Source organism: Chanos chanos, chromosome 1 (genome assembly GCF_902362185.1).
Source record: "Chanos chanos chromosome 1, fChaCha1.1, whole genome shotgun sequence".
NCBI classification, from domain to species: Eukaryota; Metazoa; Chordata; class Actinopteri; order Gonorynchiformes; family Chanidae; genus Chanos; species Chanos chanos.
In genome coordinates this window covers 56,328,794-56,348,185 of record NC_044495.1, presented here as the reverse complement: position 1 = coordinate 56,348,185, position 19,392 = coordinate 56,328,794, and the positions used below count along the sequence as shown (strand labels likewise).

The 19,392-nt window shown below is 44.3% G+C and overlaps 1 protein-coding gene across 1 annotated transcript in view; it reads right to left on the bottom strand.

The window, feature by feature from the left end:
- rimbp2b (RIMS binding protein 2b) overlaps positions 1–19,392 on the bottom strand; it is a 38,810-nt gene that overhangs the window by 17,522 nt on the left and 1,896 nt on the right. Inside the window, exons 2-14 of the mRNA XM_030768452.1 lie at positions 17,873–17,977; positions 16,041–16,091; positions 12,446–12,653; positions 10,746–10,882; positions 9,709–9,788; positions 9,418–9,527; positions 9,126–9,252; positions 8,329–8,999; positions 3,869–4,020; positions 2,808–2,994; positions 2,278–2,552; positions 1,787–1,936; positions 1,452–1,604 (exon numbers count right to left, since the gene is read on the bottom strand). Coding sequence (XP_030624312.1) covers positions 1,452–1,604; positions 1,787–1,936; positions 2,278–2,552; positions 2,808–2,994; positions 3,869–4,020; positions 8,329–8,999; positions 9,126–9,252; positions 9,418–9,527; positions 9,709–9,788; positions 10,746–10,882; positions 12,446–12,653; positions 16,041–16,091; positions 17,873–17,974 — 2,403 coding nt within the window. The 5' untranslated portion in view covers positions 17,975–17,977. The remainder of the gene's footprint in view (positions 1–1,451; positions 1,605–1,786; positions 1,937–2,277; positions 2,553–2,807; positions 2,995–3,868; positions 4,021–8,328; positions 9,000–9,125; positions 9,253–9,417; positions 9,528–9,708; positions 9,789–10,745; positions 10,883–12,445; positions 12,654–16,040; positions 16,092–17,872; positions 17,978–19,392) is intronic.

Genomic DNA, 19,392 nt, shown 5'->3' with positions numbered 1-19,392 from the left:
TTTCGGTCGCACAGTATCAACATTCAACTCACCATCTCAAGACCACAGCTTCTAGGCTGATCTTTGCAACTTCGACCTACATGTAAAAGACCTTTGCTTACACACAAATCTAGGTATCTCCACTGAAGCTCTGCCCTGCACTTGAACAATGAAAAAGAAAAAAAAAAATACAGCCCAACTACACCAGAGCAATAGTCCAATCTAGGTCCGTGCTCTCCACGTCATGTTGCTCCAGAACTAGCCCACACTCTTATGTCATCACTCCTCTTTCCCTCAACCTCAAAACATCCTGTTAGACACCTTTGAACTTCAGCTCATTTAAAGCATGGATTCAATGATGAGCTATTTTTTCCCCCTAAGGTGTATCAATTATTGTATTGTACATAATACCAGAGTGCACCATAAATTGTTCAAATTGCAGGTAACTGCCAGAATAAAGGAAACATTTGAGTCAGTGAGGGGTATAGACTACGTTGTGAACACGTGGTTCCACACAGGCATGATTCCCAAGTTAATTAAGCAATTAACATCCCATCATGCTTCTTGTGTTGTTTATAAACAATGGGTGGGACCAGTTGCACAATGTTTTGGCTAGCATCGCTAAAGAAACTGATCTCAGTGACTTTGAAAGAAAGGTGATTGGTCAGGCACGTCTGACAAGAGCTTCAGTATCAAAGACTGCTCAACTTGGTGATATTTCGTGAGGAACAGCTGAGGAACAGTGAGGTCGATATGGATATCTGAGGGATCATCCCTGTTGTCAGCTGCAGTCAAAAGCAAATGTGACTCAGCTGAACTTCCTGTGCATGGATTCACAATGCGAGGCAAAACAGACAAGCAATGTTTGATTTGCTAACTGTCAATATCAGTCTACGATGTGAGCAGTCAGGAAGTAAGAAAGTCAGGAGGTCTGGCGGGAACTTCAAGCAGATGGAGTACCTGCTACGGATTGGTTGCAGCGCATAAACTCTTTATTTCACATACATACATTTCATGTATTTCATGTACCAGATCTTTGAGAACTTATTAGAAATTACGGAGTGGAGCATATGACAGATGCCTTCTACCACCCTGAACAACAACACCACTAAACGGTCAAATTTCACATGGACGCGTGGTGTTGCATGTTTTAAGCAGTGAAACATAGACTTCTAAAATGGACGCCAAGGCATAGCTAGTGAAGCTGAAGTTTCCTTTATTTTGGCAATGACCTGTATATTTTATACATTGTCTCATGAAGGTGGGCGTTCCCTCAGCCATGTTGCCAACATTTTTCAAGGTTTCCATACACTTTCTCTGAGCAGTGTACCGACCTTCCAGAACTCATTTCGGAAATCTCACCGCTGACGTATTCAGTTCTAACACTTTATCCTGAGTAGTATTAGCCACTGACCCCTAGCTCGTGATCCCAGAGGGAAAGACGAACAACGGTCAGGGTGTGTGTTCCGTACCTTGAGTGTGTTGTGGGAGTTGATGCTGCGCCGTCGACCTTCTTCCAGCTGCATCTCCGAGTAAAGCTCCTCTTCATCCTCCTCCATAATGTCGGACAGGTCCGAACCACGGCTGCTTTCTGTATAGTATTCCTCACTGTGGCTGTAATGGTGCTACAGAGGGAGAGAGAGAGAGAGAGAGAGAGAGAGAGAGAGAGAAGTTTAACAGACCTTGTGGCTGCCGTGCCCTTTCCATTTACCAGGCAGCTTTGACGTCAAATAAAAGTGCGTGTTTAAGCTCCCTGTGCTTAAGCTCCAAAAACTCCAGAACATTTCACCGGTCCTGCGTCACTTACATGTCTGCCCAGCTCAGAACCTCTCAGAAATTCGTCTACAGACGCTCCCCTCCGTCTGGCATGGGGCGAATCGTACCCATCCTCCTCTTCATCCGAATTCAAGGAGTGTAGGACATTACCTCTCTCGCTGAAAATATTCCTTCTCTCCATCTGAAACAGGACACATAAAAAAAAAAAAAAAAAATCAAAATAATTAAACTAAATTTTGCTGCTCTGCGGGCAGCATAACACCAAATAAAATCAATTCTGTCCTAGCATTAGAACCAGCAACTGACCAGTTTCTGTAGGTATAACCTTTGAACTGTGCAATGTATATGAAACTGTTTTTTTATCAGTACATTTAAAACCCGTTGCTTTTGGGACCTCATTACAGAGCTCCTTTAAACCGAGTCGAATGGTCACGGTGAAATCATGAACGGTCGTGGTTTGGACATTGAACGGTCGTTGTCCGGGTCATTGGAACGGTCATGGGTTGATCTGAACAGACTTACCCGGCTGTTTGGGGTGTTCCTCTGGGCGGCCTGGCGGGCCATGGCTCGGGCGACCGTGTTTGGGATGGGCACTCCCTGAGGCTGAGGGAGGATCCTCTGCGGAGAGGGTGAGCGATGGCCCTCCAGGTGCGGGGGCTCCAGCGTGTGTCCCACGTGCGTTGGCGGTGGCAGTGGCGAGGGGGCACGGGGGTGGGGCTCCCAGGACGTCCCCAAACGTCTGCCCGCCTCCTGCTCTTTGGCATGAGGGTCTCTGGCACTTGGTAGGGGTTTGGATTTGGGCATAGGGTGCGGCGACGGAGGGGGCAGTATGTGCGGTTGGGGGTGAGGGGGCGGAGCATGAGGGTGTGGCAGCGGTGGCGGTGGCGGTTGCGTGTGAGGTTGTGGGTGGGGCAGCGTGTGAGGTAGGGGCTGGACGTGCGGCTGTGGGTGGGTCGGCGGGTAAGTTTGGGGGTATGGGGGCGGATGAGATTGGGCGTGGTGCGGAGGAGGGGGTTGCGGGTGGGGTTGAGGGTGCGGGTGCGGGTGCGGGTGCGGGGGAGGGGGCGGGTGGGGGTGTGGCGGAACGAGGACGTTGTGTGGAATGGTTGCCACGGGAGAGTCCTGAGACTCGCCCTGTGTTGAGATGGTCCTCACAACAACCTCACGCGCCTCTAGACCCTGGATCCTGTTTAACTCCACCGTCACGTAATCGGCCGTCGGGTACATGACCTCCGCTATCTGAACGGAAACGACAAAAAGAACCAAGAGTCCAAGGTCACGCAGATAAACAAACAAACAACAAACAAAAACATTTCAGCGTAGCTAACCGATTAAATTATGCAGGGTCACAGTCAGCCGGGTCAGAAACACATTCCATCTCTCAGTGCTGAGAATAGATTTTATCTTATATAAAAAAAAAAGGAAAAGAAGATATTATAGGATTTTTAATGATTCATCACTGCTTTTAGTTAAGGAAAAGATCTGTCTAGATTGTACACTTTAGAAGAAACAGTTCAGGGCATAACGAGGGCTGCCAAGTTCTGGGTTTGGTCTGCTTCTCATATACAGGAATTATATTACCTCACATATTTGTTTACAAACCGTTCAACCTTACAAAAAATCAAAAAGAGGAGAGCAGATTGTCCTTTTGGTGAGGCCGAGACACTGAATTGTAATGTTCAGACATTCTCCAACGGAGAAGGTTCCGGCACATTTCAAAATAATGTAAATCACTCGATTCAATATCTTCGGCAGCATCGGCAGATGAAATTACACATTCTATCAGCGTCTCGGGCGAAATTGGAAATGTGTTTTTGTCAGAGGGACTTACATAAAACCCTACATTATATAATCTGGCACACTGTGGACCAAGCTGCAGTTGTCATGTCTAGCAAATTTCAGCAGAGGGCGACGGTGAGTAAACCAAGATAACTATTCTGGTCAACAAACAGACTTCAAGGCAAGAATATAATCCATGTGAGCTGGTGCCACTGATCTTGACACACATTAGACATTTTCTGTACCATGCTTAAGGGCTAGTTTTAGACTGGAAGAGATGGTCTGGTCCAACGCTCAGATTTAAGTAGATTCTTCTGACCTTAAGCGGGCTTACCTTTTGACCTTTTGTGCAGACCACGTAGCCAATCACGCTGGCTCCGTTGGAGGTTCCGGAAGAGGTAAGGGGCGGGGGTTTCCATCGTACCTGCAGAACTCCGGGGGTGTGGCTCACTTGCACCTGAACATCATGGGGGGGTAATGGGGGACCTGGAGATGGAGAGACAATGCAAAGAGATTTTAATAGCAGATGACATCTTTGAATTTGTTAAGCAGTGTGTGTGTTTGTGTGTGTGTGTGTGTGTGTGTGTGTGTGTGTGTGTGTGTGTGTGCGTGTGTCTGTGTGTGCATGCCAGTATGTGCATATTTATAGAGGACGATACTTCAAAATATTGTGTTTCTTTTGATTCTGTACATTTCTGGAGATCTTTTGATATGCAGAGTTTGCTGACTACATGCATGAACTTTGTTTAAAAATAACACAAATATGTATTCACGTATGTATGTAGGTTAACGTGATGCATGTACATGTGTAAACGGAGATGTAAATACATGTGGATGCGTATCAGACTAACTCAGACTAACTGCTCGAAACCATACTCAGCACCTTCTGCGCGTGAGTGCCAATCCATCTTCATTGTACACTGTTCTGTATTTATAACCGTCAGCATGTTAAGCACACTGCCTGATGTCCTCAGTTCACCATAGCACATGTACCAATACTCATCTCTTTTCAATACACACTTAATATGGAGAGAGAGAGAGAGAGAGAGAGAGAGAGAGAGAGAGGGAGACGGACAGAAAAAAGAGAGTAAGAGACAGAGACTGAAGGGGGAGAAAGAGAGAGAGAGAGAGAAGGGGGGGGTGGATGATAATAAGAAAATTGAAGAGACAGAATGTTAATGGGTGATTCTATTGAATTTTGTGCTTTCTCTGAGATGAATGTATCTGTGTGCGGCGTGAGTGCGAAAGAGAAGGCGTGAGACTTTTGAAGAGAAATAAATTGCACCATTGTGTTTCTCTCGGCTGCGGTGTGTGTGTGTGTGTGTGAAAATGAGAGCTATTGTCAACAGCAAATAAGTAGAGGATAAAAGAACCATCTCTATTCTGGAAATTTCACTGCTCACTGTCACTTTTTCAAAACAGCGTGTCATTGTACTAGAACATTGCAGCTGAAAATACTGCTTAACTACACTTAGATCATGAATATAACTAAACTTAGATTATGTTAAAAAAACTACAGAATTAAACTAATACCTCTCAAATAGTATTGCTATTTGTACCGCCATTCATTAGATATTACTTAAATATATGTAGCGTTATCTGGCAGGTTCCACCTATGGATACTACATGGATCTGGGTTTGAAATATGGAGCTGAATGCTCTTTTTCCCCTCTGTATTACAGAGAACTAGAGCTCACAGTAGCATTGAACAGACCTGAGGTTTACCGAATGAGTTAACAGCCAATAGTTTTACTGAGGGCAGAGTCTGGGATCTGAGAGTACACTGTAGTGTCCTGGATTTAAGCCAGCTTTCCTCTTCAATTAAACACACAAATCTTCACTGATCATGTCTTTGATTGATTAGCCCCCACACTTTTGAGCGTCTCCTTCAATCAATGGTCCTTCTGACAGAAGCTACACCCAAAACAACAGCCCTCTAATAGGTCCACGCTTGGTAGCAAAGAACTGTGATACAAGGGGGGGGGGGCCGACAAGGGGAGTAGAGAGGAGAGGAGAGGAGAGGAGAGGAGAGAATAGAAGAGAAGAGAAGAAAAGAGACGAAAAGAAAGGAGAGGAGAAAAGAGGAGAGGAGAGGAGGATGGAGAGGAGGAGAAGAGAGAAGAACAGAGGGGGAAAGAGGATAAAAGAGGAGAGTAGAGGAGAGGAGAGGAGAGGAGAGGAGGATGGAGAGGAGGAGAAGAGAGAAGAACAGAGGGGGAAAGAGGATAAAAGAGGAGAGGAGAGATCTGGAACAGAAATGCGTGCGTCAGAGACGCCGATGAATAAAAGGCCAAAAGTGGATCATGTAATTTGTGATTCTGACCAAGCAGGAAAAGAGAGCCAATAGCCTGTAATTGAGAACCATTCAAAAGCCGTCTTTGTCTTCTCCATGCGTTTTTATCTGATGAGTTAGGTGCTGCCACCCAAACGGCTGCAATCTATAAATATCACGTAATGAGAGCTCTCAAACATCATCCACTCCAAAACAACAGCTGGGTTTGCATATGTCATTTCTTAGCCCCATTCAATTACACTTTTACAAACAATGCTGGAGAAACAGAACATTCCAAAACGAGAGCAGGGAAATCCTACGATAAATAGGACAGGTTGCTCAATAGCATTCACCTCAGCATTCGTTTTCCTGGCAGAATGAAAAATTGGCATTCTTTTTTGAAACCTGCACCAAGGGACCCAAAGCTTATACGGAACTGCTTTTTCAGCTAAAGTGTCACTAATTTCAACCCAACCCCCCCCCCCCCCCCCCCAAACAAAAAAAAACCCATATCACCACGTAAGACGTACTTTTGAAGTTGAAGCGACGCAATTAGGTCTCCAAACCGAGGTGGCTAAGCTCTCTCGTACCGAGTCTTTGCTGTCTGTTGACGTGTCTGCTCATTTTGGAGGTCATTTAGCTAAGGGGTTACTCTTCTTCTGAATTTCAATGCCGTCGTGTCTCTTTCATTTCAGCTTGAGCTTTGAGATTGTGTTGCTGGTTTATTTATTATTTTTTCCTTGCTTTTGCTGTAAAACAGTAGAGCCGAGAATCCCTCATTCTGGAGACTAACGCTGACTCTTTTTTTTTTTTTTTTTTTTTTTTTTAATTTTGCTCAGCCCAGGGGCTGTCGAAGCTGAGAACAGAGACTGGGAAAAACCTGGCACGTTTTAAAGCCCTTCCCACACTCATGTCTACCCTGCGTCTTGGCATTGGGAGCAGGAATGTGTATTTGTGCGTGCGTGTGTGTGTATTTGTGTATTTGTGTGTGTGTGTGTGTGTGTGTGTGTGTATGTGTGTATGTGTTTGTGTATGAAAGATGAGAGAGAGACAGAGGGAGAGCGCGAGAGAGAGAGAGAGAGAGAGCGAGAGAGAGAGAGAGAGAGAGAGAGAGAATTTCTGTTGGGAGCACTCCCTCAGATGTGAGACATATCTTTTTTTTTTCCCCTGAATTCTGGGCATCCCCCGCTTCCTCCCTCCCTCCCTCCCTCCCTCCCTCTCTCTCACTCCCTCTGATTCTCTTCTCTTTTCATCTTCTAACGCTAGGCTTCCTACTGCAGCAAACACACATCTCTCCGTTTCCATTCATTACACATTCATTCATTCATTCATTCATTCATTCGTTTTTGGCATACACCGCTCCTGCTTCGTATGCTGAGGTGGATAAAAAGCGTACGCTTCAGGGCTGTCTGAACGGTGACGAGATGAAAAATACAAATGCGGCGAAAATACAAATTTTTTGTACGCATGTCTGACGTACAAAAAAAAACAACAACAAAAAAACAACAACGACAAAAAAAATCAAAGCTGCATTTATAATGAGCCAAAGCTAAACCACACACAGCGTGTCCTTTTATTTAGTCCTTAAATTAAGACCTTTCACGAGTGGTGCACGCATCATGCGTAGAGTTTTTCTTTTATGTTATTTCTTTTCTTTTTTTTTAAATTATTTTCCTGTAGGGAATAGCCGCAGTTTGAGACGGCTGACTGTCGTCGTCGGGCATGACTCCAGGGTTCTCCTCTTCCACTCGTGATGAGGAGCTATGAGTCGAGCTACCGCATTTTAAACAGCTTTAGATCGCAGCATGTCCAAAAGCTGAGGTTAAATGACTCAGGGTAAACGTTACAGACAGAGTCGTAACATTCAAAGAGCCTTACCACGAAGACAACGGCTGATATCCACGCGCCATCAAATTTTCATCGACCACGCATCTACACGGAACTACCTTCGGGATGTTCTAGAACTGACAAGGCAAATTATTGCAAGGTTGTTCTGTCCTTAGACTGATTTTAATTCGACAGAAAACACACTGAAAGGTCTGAGTAAGACCTACAAAAGAATCGAGGGAAGGAATAAAAAAAACCCATATATGGTACTCTCTTGTTGGCTAAATTAACCCATCAAATATTGTTTTTTTGGGGGGGGTTTTGTATTATCAAAGCATGTTTTAATTGTGTCGTTGAGGCTGAGAAGCAGGGGGAAACTGGGACACTGCGCTGCATTAGCTCTGGAAAAACTTGAGGTTAACTGCTTCATTCAAGGGCATCGCGACAGTGGCTACAGAAAGAGCGGAGACAATAGAACCACAACTCTTTGGTTCCAGTCAACATCTAAGTGCCCCACAAGGGATTCAAACCAGCAACCTTCCGGTGGCAGCACCCGTTTCTTCCTCAACGACCACGCCGTCATTAAATATACAAAAAAAAAATCGTCTCATCTCTTTCCTGAATTATGCGTGGCGGCCCTGAGGGCGACGTTTGCCTGGTAACGACGGCAGATGACGAGCAGATGAAAGACTCACCGGCAGGTTGGGTGCAGAATTCCACCGAGATCTCTCTCTTCTCTCTCTGCTCCAAAGGCAGCTGCCACGGCATCTGATGAGGTCTCGCCACCACCCGAACCTTGTACACCGTCATGGGCTTCAAGTTGTAGAACTGGTACCTATACCCGCCCGGTTTCATCACGTCGTACTCCACGTCGTTCAGGAAGATGGTGTGGCTGTAGTTGCTATTGCTGGGCATCCAGGAGAGCTCGGCGGAAGCTTGCGTGATGTTCTCCACCCGAAGGTAGTACGGGGCGACCACTACGTCCTTACCCACCAGCAGGGTGCAGCGAAGCGGGTCCGAAAGCCCGCGATCCGTCACGCTTTGGACGGAGATGCGGTGAGTGGAGGTGGCCAGGTTGAGCTTCTCGACGAGCGACTTGGTCCTGCCGCCGAACGGAACGCTCATCCTCACCTCCTTGTCGACGAGCACGTTGTAGCCGTTTACGGAACCCCAGCCGGGAGGCACCACGGGAGGGTCCCAGCCCACGATGACGCTCTTCGCCAGCTGCTTGATCAGGGTGATGCGGCGGGGATAAGGCACGATGTCTTCGCCGATCTCGTCGATGCTCACGTCCAGAGTGCCCGTGCCGTTGCTGCAGGGGCCCAAGAGGTCCGCGGCGAGGCCTAGGCCCAAGCCCAGGCCGAGACTGCTGCTGCCACTGCTGCTCCCTGTACCAGTACCCACAGAACCCAGTCCGTCCAGTTTGATGGACCCCTCCGAGAGCAGGCTGCCCAGTGAACCCGAGCCCAAACCAGTGCTGGGGAGAGGGGACGGACTGTGGTTGAGGTAGGCGGTTTCTTTGACGCGGTCAGAGAGAGGAACGGAAGGCAGCTCCTCATCCTCCAAGAAGTCGACAAAATTTGAGGGAACAAGACCCTGCTGTCCGTCTAGAAGTTCCCCTGAGATGTAGAGAGGGAGGGAAAACAACACTCCTGTAATTTTCCAGTTGCATGAGCGGAATAAAGCACAAAGGCTTGGGAACGTAATTACGTGAAAGCGATTTCACTCCAGTTCAGTTTAACATTAACAGATGCAAACTACAATATTCCTCTCTCAGTACTGACCTTCATAAAAGCCATCTTCATCCATGGTTCCATAAATGTAAAGGTACTTCCCAGCCACCAGGGGGAGCTCTGCCTCCGGGTTGTCATTAGGGCCATCATATGGGTTATAACTGAAGAGAAACAAACATTATGACTGATTAAAACAGATTTTCGTTATTATTTTACAATTATTTTTGTACTGGTGTACTATCCTCCACGCTGCCTTGCTGTAAAGAATACACTTGTGTTAAATTTGATGTAAAAATAGTACTTAATTAGACTTCTAAATGTCTAAAAACTATGTGGACTTACTTGTAGCGTGCGACACACAGACGAACTTTGCCTGTGTACCTGGGTTTGGATCTGGGGGAGGGACTTAGCTCTTTGTCCATCTGATAAGACAAGGGGACAGGAGAGAGTGATCAACAGAGCCAATGAGGAGGTTAAATCTACCTCTTTACCACCAATCAGGAGCTATAAAACAGTCCACTGACTCTAAAGCTTTCTCAGCAGATTGCTTTGCAAAATAATAATAATAAAAAAAAAAAAAAGTCTCACGTCTGTTAATTCAAAGGCTGAAAAAGTGAACAATTCACAGAATTATTGCACAAATTGGAAACACAATCAGACATTTATTAATATTCATTGCATGAAATCTCATTACGGCACATGAAGCTTTAAATTCATCGTTCAATCCGTGTTTAAAGGTCTCGCTATGGCATCTACTGTGTGTGTCATTTCAGTAAGACGGCAACCTACAGATCTCTGTGGTCTTTATGTTTCCAGATTTTGAGTCTTATCTTTTTGTAATTAGTGCTGTGTTAGAATTTGACCCTGTGGTAACCATGGCACATTCTGGAACTCTCTCTGTGTGTGTTTCTGTGTGTGTTAATTTGCTTGATTGAGCGTAGCTCATCCGTGAGAGAACGCCAGTAAAACCCAGCAGTGCACGGTCAGATCTGTCTGCAGTACACAGATTGGTCAATTCACACCTTAGCCTTCTCTCCGTCTCTCTGTCTCTCTCTCTTTCTCCCTCTCTCTCTCTCTCTCTCTCTCTCTCTCAGACATAACACACATGCAGCCTTTCACGGTCAGTTAGACACACTCTAATCTACTTGACTTCATCAAAGACATAAAAAAAAATCCCCAAAAAGCACTAACACTATGGAGACAAAACATTGATTATTTTTCAGTGAAGACGCTAATGAACCGGACCTTAAAAAAAAAAAGTGAGTCATTTTTTCCCCCCTTGGCTGATTAGTTTACTGAACGTAATTGCTGCATATTGATTGATGTATATGATTGATTGATTAATGAAACACACTCACTGCGGCTATGAGGGGACGCACCTCGGACATGAAGGTGCGTCTGGGGCTACCGGGCTGACTCCGTGATAGGACGGTCGGTTTGACGGACAGGAGCTCGGCCTTCTCCCCGCTTATCTGGAGTGGCCGGATGAACTCTGAGATCACCGACTTCTCATTACCTATTCACACACACACACACACACACACACACACACACACATACACACACACTGAGTCAGGGTACAAAACAACCTGTGTGTGCACAACACACATATTCAGTGCACACACACACACACTGTCAGGGTGTAGTTACACACGTTGAAACTGGGTGTCAGAACCTTTTTGGCTCAACGGTTCAGGTCATTCTGTATTTAAACACGAGACCGCGTCCAAGTCAATAAATACACGAGGGCGTACGCAAGTTCCTTCCTACGAGACTTTTCAGGCCAAGTTTCAAGATTATGAGTAATTTTCAGTGCATTACAGTGTTAAAAAAAATCAATAATTCATGCTGGGGGTTTTTTTTTAGTTCAAGAAAAACATATTATATCTCTCTGTGTTGAGCCTCAGAACAGACAGTGCAATCGGTCAACGTCGCCCGGGCGACACGGCGCAGATTATAATCGGTTCTCCTGCTACGAAGGCCAAAACTTCAGAGCGCACTCGAGATTCTACCCATAAATATAGATGAACTATATACCATATGATCCATCTCCATGCATAATCGGTGAGATATCCACGCCGTCTCTTCCAGAGGGAGCAGTAATAGCGCGGCGTATGCTCCTGGGCGCACTGTGTCACGCGCGTTGTGCTATGTAAGCTACGGTAGGTAACTGGCAGTGATGTTTTGGGAAGACCGTCCTGTCATTGGATGATTGATTACTTCATTACCGCAAAACAGGCCCCCCCCATCTAACCAATCACATGCCACAACATCTCGGGCCGTCTCCGATCACGCTGTCGGAGCTCCACGCTCCAGACCTCTCCTCACAGCTCTGACAAGCGGACGGACCTCCTTCATCGATCTTTTTTCTTTCCCCTCTACGTTTTTTTTTTTTTTTTGCTTCCCAGTAACAAGACAGAAAACTGACATTTTTTTAATACCAAATTTTATGGTAAGTACTATGATGGCTTTTCTTTGATGTTTTAACTCCTTATGTTCCCACGTTACTGTTGGAAAACCATGACAACCAGTGTAGCCAACAGGAAACTGGTTTACACGTTTAACAAATGCTTTCACTGCGTCCAGTGACAGACAAGACTGGGCTCTCTTGAATACAAAGAATTATTGTTTGGAGTGGCACTGCATCAAAGCATTGAACTATGTAAGGTGGCCATGGCTTGCTTTGAATAATACAACTCTGACCTTAATAGATGACATTTACCAAATAAACTGTCTGCATCAACATAATAAGATACGTCAGAGTTCCACAGATCCAGTCCTAGAGCGCCTACTGGTTTTCATGTCAATCAGTCAATCATTGCTGTCTCTGATTGGCTGAAGTGTACCACACACCTATTTCCCCATGTAAAACCAGAATCTAAGTATGAGATGAGGACAGAAAACAGCAGGACTTTGACTCTCCAGGAGCCAAATCTGAAGAACTTCGGCATACACTGACGATGTTACGTTTAACAGTAAAAAGTTCGCTGTCAAAGCAGGGTAGCGTTATGTGGGAAAAAGACAACACAGAAAAAAAAAAAAAAAAAAGCTCATGTGAGGACGTGGGCGTGAAGCTGACCTTTCCCGGATGGAGCAGCCAATCCGTTGAGGAGCTGGGAGAGGGTTTTGTTGGGCGAGCCGGGTGATTCGCTCACAGTGAGGGGGGAGGTGGAGCTTAGGATATCAAACTTGCCAGCCTGCTGTCGGAACTTCTCCAGCTCTTTAGACAGGAGGTTAAACTGTTCACTCTGAGTCCGACATTTCTCCTCCAACTCTCGCACTTTCGCCTACAGACAGATAGAAAAGAGAGAGAGAGAGAAAGAGAGAGAGAGAGTGTGAGAGAAAAAGAGACAGACAGAGAGAAAGAGCAAAAGAGAGAGAGGGAGAGAGAGACAGAAAGGAAGAGGAGACAGAATGTAATAGGAGAGATACAAGAGAGATGAAATATGAAATGAAAAAAAGAGGAAAATGGGAAAAAGAGACAAAAAGAGAGAAATATGATTTTGAAAATCCACAAAATTAAACAAAGCTTTGAAATCACAGTCTTTAGTGCAGACATCTTTCACTACCAATTCAAGGAATGTTTGAAACATATTGACACAGCCGCTACAAACACTAAAGCAAAAACTAGCCTGCATCTACATTAGCCTTCATCCACACCTAAATGTTACGCTTCTATATAAAATCTACACACAACACCTAAACACGAGTATGATAACAAATTACAACATCACAACTCCCGTGAGACGATTCGCCTACCAAAAACTGCGACGTGTGCTTAGCACGAAGGACAGTCCGCAGCTAAAGAACCAAAAACAGAGTCAATGAATCCCAAAAGTCATGAAGATGTTTGAAATGTGTTGTGTATATATATATATAAAAAAAGATTATCTTATTCAAAAGGCCTTCCAGTCACACTAGAGATTTCCCTCATTAAAAAAAAAATGCTGTGAATATGGCAGTTAAGCCATGGATCATAAAGCCTAACTAAATAAGTTATACAGTCACATAATTCTTTATTAGAACGACTGCATCCCAAACGAAATCTTATCCTTTGCTCTGGCTTTTGTGAGCGTGTTGAAGCGATGCTGAGAAAAAAAAATATATCAAACTGCAGGGTCTTCATTAAAAGTTGAATTTATGCTGTTCATTAAGAGAGCAAGGTCACTAGGAAAGGGAACGCTGAAGAGAATTAGAACGGGGGCCCAGCCTTTCATAATACTTCTCAGTATTTATTCGACCCTGGTCCGCTTTATAGAAACACGTGCCATTTAGAAACTATTTCATTCAAAGCTGTTGAAGAGACGCTATAAAAATATGAAAAAAAAAAAAAAAAATACAAGTTAGCACAAATCGTCCATTTCTCATGCCATTCACGGTGAAACATGAGGGAAAATATCTAAAACTCCTATCCATGTGTTATGACAGCAATACCTCGGGCACTGAAAAAGAAGTGTTTGAATGTATGGGAGGGAGAGACAAGGGAAAACTGGGTAGGGAGAGATTTTCTGCTGGTTCAGTTTGTTAATTAGTGTCTTTTCCAGTGCTGAACACAACACGCAGAAGTGACCGTGTGATGACGATGCGATTGGCCGGAGAGCAGAGCGCTACAAAAAGAGAATGCCCTGAGTTCAGTTCATCAATAGCAGCTCAACGGTGTTTTTAAAATCAATCGCGTCCGCCGCGGCACTTGCTGCGTACGCAGGAAACCAGACGGGCTTCATCTACCTCATCCCTCCGCTTCGGTGCTTAATCTTTACGAAGACAAACTGAGCCGTAAAACATCGGTTTCCATGACTACCGCAAAACCTGGCAGCTACCGAATGTTTGACAGCTGAAGGCATCAAAAGACATCCATGATGTAAACTGCTTGTCATGTTCCAAAACACTCCCTTATTTGGTGGAAATTTGTAAAAATTGATGCAAAAACAACCAAACAAAAAACAGCTCATAAAACACAAATGGAGTTAGAAACTCCCAGTTGTGTACTTATATGTGTAATAAATAAAAACAATAATAAAAGTGTATAAACAAATGTATATTGCATATATTGGACATATATGCATAAGTGTATGTTAAGCTGTTGGGGTGTGAGAGGACTGATCAGTCACTTGGCCAGTGGTGAACACCAAGAGTGCAATAATTAATAAAGCATAAACTCCCCTTTTAAACTTAGCAAGTGCTAAAGAATCAGCTATTCCCACTTCATCTGTAAAAAACTTTGGGTTAAGCGCAAAGCTGAGACAGCGAGCGGTACAAGGCCGTTTCCGTCTGTGAGTAGTAAAGTATGTCTAAGTCCAGATTCAGAGGGTGGAACAGGGCCACCGAGCTGGCCAGACGTACAGTCCACATGCTACTGAGGCAGATGGGTGAAGTGTGGCTAAGACAGACTGGGTGGCCAGACTGTACGTTCAAGAGCTAAAACTCCTCTCGAACCATCTGAGGACGGGTTACGTGAGAGGTGCCAAGACGACGAAACCAAAAAAAAACAAAAACAAAAAAACAAAAAACGAGACAGTTACAAACACAGACATATCACATGAAGTGATGCTTTCTTTTGGTCCGCCGTGAGTTAGCGTTCGGTTCCAACAAATCAGAAAAAAAAAAAAAAAATTGCGATTAAAAGAGAAGATAAGTATTTCATGGGGTTTTTAATAAACAGAGGCGTCCCTAAAATTAGGTTTGGCTTGACAAAAGCGGCTTCCCGATTTGGAAGACGTGCCTTGTCAAAACTAAAAGCGAATTTTGACTTTTCAAAGCGTGTGAGGCAGGCAATTCTCGGGGCAATTCTCGGTGTTGTTGTCATAACTACTATGGGAGTCAGATGAAAGGAGAGCCTTGTTTAAGTAGAGGAGGCGGTGATTTAGGTGGATTGAAAGGGAGAAATGGGAGGAGCATGAGGAAAAACAGCTCTTAATACCTGCATGCTGTCCAAGTGGTTCTGTATATGCAAAAAAAAAAAAAAAATAATAAAAATATTTAAAAAACAATACAGTGACCAAAGAGATGTAAGTAACCAGCATCAGTACATGTTAAAAAAAGCATTACTTCAGTAAACAGTAACACAGTTTACCAGGCCATAAACAAAATCTAAACGTTATCCGATGAGTTCATGCAAAATCATTTTATAAATAACCAGTATAACAACGTATAACACTCAAAAATCAATGTGATTATAACTTATGGTATACATACAATACAGCAAAGAACAGGACTATGAAATTATTGGCACTACAATAACATGGCTTCATGAAGATGGATTAGCGTTCGTGAGACGTTTTCTAAAATTACAAAGCATTCTCATGTTGTTCTTATAGACATTTGAAGAAATGGCTATTCCTTCTTACGAACAGAAGTTTGTTAGGTTGTGATGTGACATACCTACAGACACACGCTTCAGATGGTGGACATGTTTCTTTAAATGGCTTTAAACGAGTTATTTTTTCATGAAGCGAGGATTTGGCACAGAAGTGTTAGTCAAATGGCAATCCTAATGTCGACAAGTATGTCAGTTATGAATATGCGGATGTTCTCGTTTGCATAGAATATCGCATGGCAGACTTGAATTGCACAGACGCAAGCACACATGCATGCACGCACACACACACACACACGCACGCACGCACGCACGCACACACGGGCTCATACACACTCGTGTGTATGTTTAAACTCACCTCTAACAGATGGACAGCACCTTCATGCTCCTTCTTAGCCTCAACCTGAGCCTAAACACAAAAAAGAAAGGCCCAATAATATACATTACAAATTAACAACGCAAACACAACAAAATATGTAAAACTCGCACGTCAAAGCTCATTACGTGTGTTTGTTTGCGTCTGCGGCTGAGCTTCGCAATTCAGCGCTCAGATAAATAACACACACCAGGACACTGTTACTGGGAGAACTGGGCTTGATATTGGGTTAAGCTCAATCGAAACGTGTCGGTCGATTCAAACCGCCATCTTTATGAAGTTGTTAGACTGACTGGAATATTCCAGTCTCTCGCATCTAAGCATCTTAATGGACAGAATGGGATTCGGGAGACATGGGAGATGGACCCAGGGATGAGAATGATCCGGAAAACTAGCCGTCGATAGGGTAGGGAAGACGATATGCAAAATGATTGTTCTCTTCGTGTTCATGATCCGCTACGTGTATGTGAGATTCGCTGATGAAATCACACGGCACAGTCAAACTCCAGCCCTGACAGACGAATTCAATTTATTGTCTGAATACGTCTCAGTGTATCTCTGAGTAAGATAACATGTCGTTTTGCAATATTAATGCGACTCTTTAAATATGAAGAAGTATTCTTTCCCCCGCTGTATGAGACAAAAGAAATCTAATCATTCCCAGAGGACCCGAAAAAGTGAGCTTTGTACATTGTGTTTTACATTAAAATAACCTACTGCAACGCACACGGGCCTATTCAACAAGATGCTGAACATCTGTTTGCCGATTAGTTTTTTTTTTTTTTTTTCCCCCGTTTGGTTGAAAGGACATCTGTTGAATTCTCATATTTAACATCACCATTGTATGAGAAAGATCAAATCAAAACAAGAGAGTTACAGATTATTTGCAATCTCTTCTGTGTCTCCAGGGAGACAGCACTTAGGAAACAGTCTATATGAGAAACGACTGAGTAAGTGTTTAGTCTAGCAGTAACTGTGACTGTGAGCAGGGTGGTGTGTGTGTGTGTGTGTATGTGTGTGTGTGTGTGTTGCTCTGTAAAGTTTCCCGCTGTGTTTGGATTCCGCTGTAATTGCTGCCTCTCTTCATTTCAAAGGTGTTATACAGAATGTCAGTTCACTGGGCCCCCGCGTTTTCCTTTTTTTTTTTTTTTTCTTTTGCTCGTGCTACTGAAAATGTCAGATTTCATCAGATTTATTCGGCAATTTATTACCGAGCCATTTATGTTGACCGCCGCGACCGTAGATCTCGCGCTGCTTCGATGTTACGTTTCAGGCCATCCTGTAAGGCCCGCAACGAAAAAACGATTTGAGGAAGATAACTGAAATATTAGCTCCAAATTGTTTCTTCTGAGCCTGTGGAATAGAGCTGGCTGCAGGGCTGGAGAAAGCAGAGACTGTCTGAGAATGAAGCGCTGACACGCTCAGTGTAGCCGGCCAATCAGAACCTCACAAATTGCCCGTGTCACAGCTAATTTGAAAAGGAGAAATACGAAAGTCTCAAAAAATTTCTTAACATTAAAATACTATAGAGCGATAATTAACTGTAGTTTTAATAATAATAAATAATACGCAAATAACAAGTTGAGTATAAGTTGAGTATGCTGAGTGTAGTTTTTCTAATTCAGAATGATAGCAAGCACAAGAAAAGTAAAAAAATAAATGCTTTAGAGGAATGTGTTTTCTTCACTGATGGCAGTATATGGGTGTACATAAGCAGTAATGGAACATGGCCCAAAGCTGTTTGACACTTGACCTTAACACAAGATTTAGTGAGAACATTGTCTGCTCCCAGACGTGAGGTCATGATCCCTCACCTTCTGCAAGAGGTCAATCTCCTGCTGCTTGGCACTGAGTACAGCCAGGGCCTGCTCATGTTCTACCTCTAACTGCTGCCTCCGCTCCGCAGCGGCACGCATATGCTGTCCACCCATCCACAGAGAGAGAGAGAGAGAGAGAGAGGGACAGAGAGAGAGAGAGAGAGAGAGAGAGGGACAGAGAGAGAGAGAGAGAGGGACAGAGAAAGAGAGAGAGAGAGAGAGAGAGGGAAAGTCAGAGGAGAGAGAGAGAGAGAGAGAGAGGGACAGAGAAAGAGAGAGAGAGAGAGAGAGAGAGAGAGGGAAAGTCAGAGGAGAGAGAGAGAGAGAGGGACAGAGAGAGAGAGAGAGAGAGAGAGAGGGACAGAAAGAGAGAAAAAGAGAGAGAGAGAGAGAGAGAGAGAGAGAGGGAGAGAAAGAGAGGGAGAGGAAGAGGAAGCAGAGGGAATGTCAGAGGAGAGAGAGAGAGAGAGAGAGAGAGAGAGAGAGAGAGGGACAGAAAGAGAGAAAAAGAGAGAGAGAGAGAGAGAAAGAGAGGGAGAGAAAGAGGAAGCAGAGGGAATGTCAGAGGAGAGAGAGAGAGAGAGAGAGAGGGAGAGAGAGAGGGAGTGAAAGAGGAAGTATAGGGAATGTCAGAGGAGAGAGAGAGAGAGAGAGAGAGAGAGATATTGTGAATGAGAGAAGAAGAGGAAAGGAGATGGACACAGAGGGGAATGATGAACAGAAGAAGATAAGAGAAGACAAAGAACAAAAGCCGTTAGCGAATCAATCACCACAGCCGCCAAAACATCTCCGACCTTCTGCAGGTATTTCACCCCCACCGCTACGGAACAACTCCAGTCCTCACACTTCAGCTCTGCGGTCAGAGCTTTCCATGTCAGAGACTTCTCACTTCACTGAACCCCCCCCCCCCCCCCCCCCCCAACCCTCAAACCCTTCACCTGGCATCAAACCGCTAAATCACCTGCCAAAGGAACAGATAGTCCCGGAGGCTTGCACATGCACCGAAGTTATGGATAGACTGGCCTGACTTCCAGAAAAATCTGTCTTTTTTTTTTTTTTTAATCTGTCGAATTTAGGACCTTGTGTGTCCAACAGCTGAAAAGTACAGTGAATCCATAAAGCACTGTTTTAAATGACAATAAGAACATGCGAACGTAAAACTTACACAATTACGAGACTTTTTTTTTGGGGGGGGGGGGGGGGGGGGGGGTAGGGGCCCTTGGCAGCTACTATAAATTATTATATTATGTATTTTACACTATAAAGTTCTGGTTATATGTTGTCTTATGTAATTTGACAAGTGACTGCGATGATGTAAATATACAGGCCAAAAAAATCTGTGTGTATTTTAACACTGGAGAACTAGAGCAACTTCATTAGGACCTGCGGTGTCATGACAACACCCTTGGGTAAACATTTTTGTTGGAGCACTGGAGTTGTTATGTTGTGTTGGGGATTTAAAAAAAAAGGCCAAAAAAACAAACAAACAAACAAACACCCCCCCCCCCCCCCCCCCC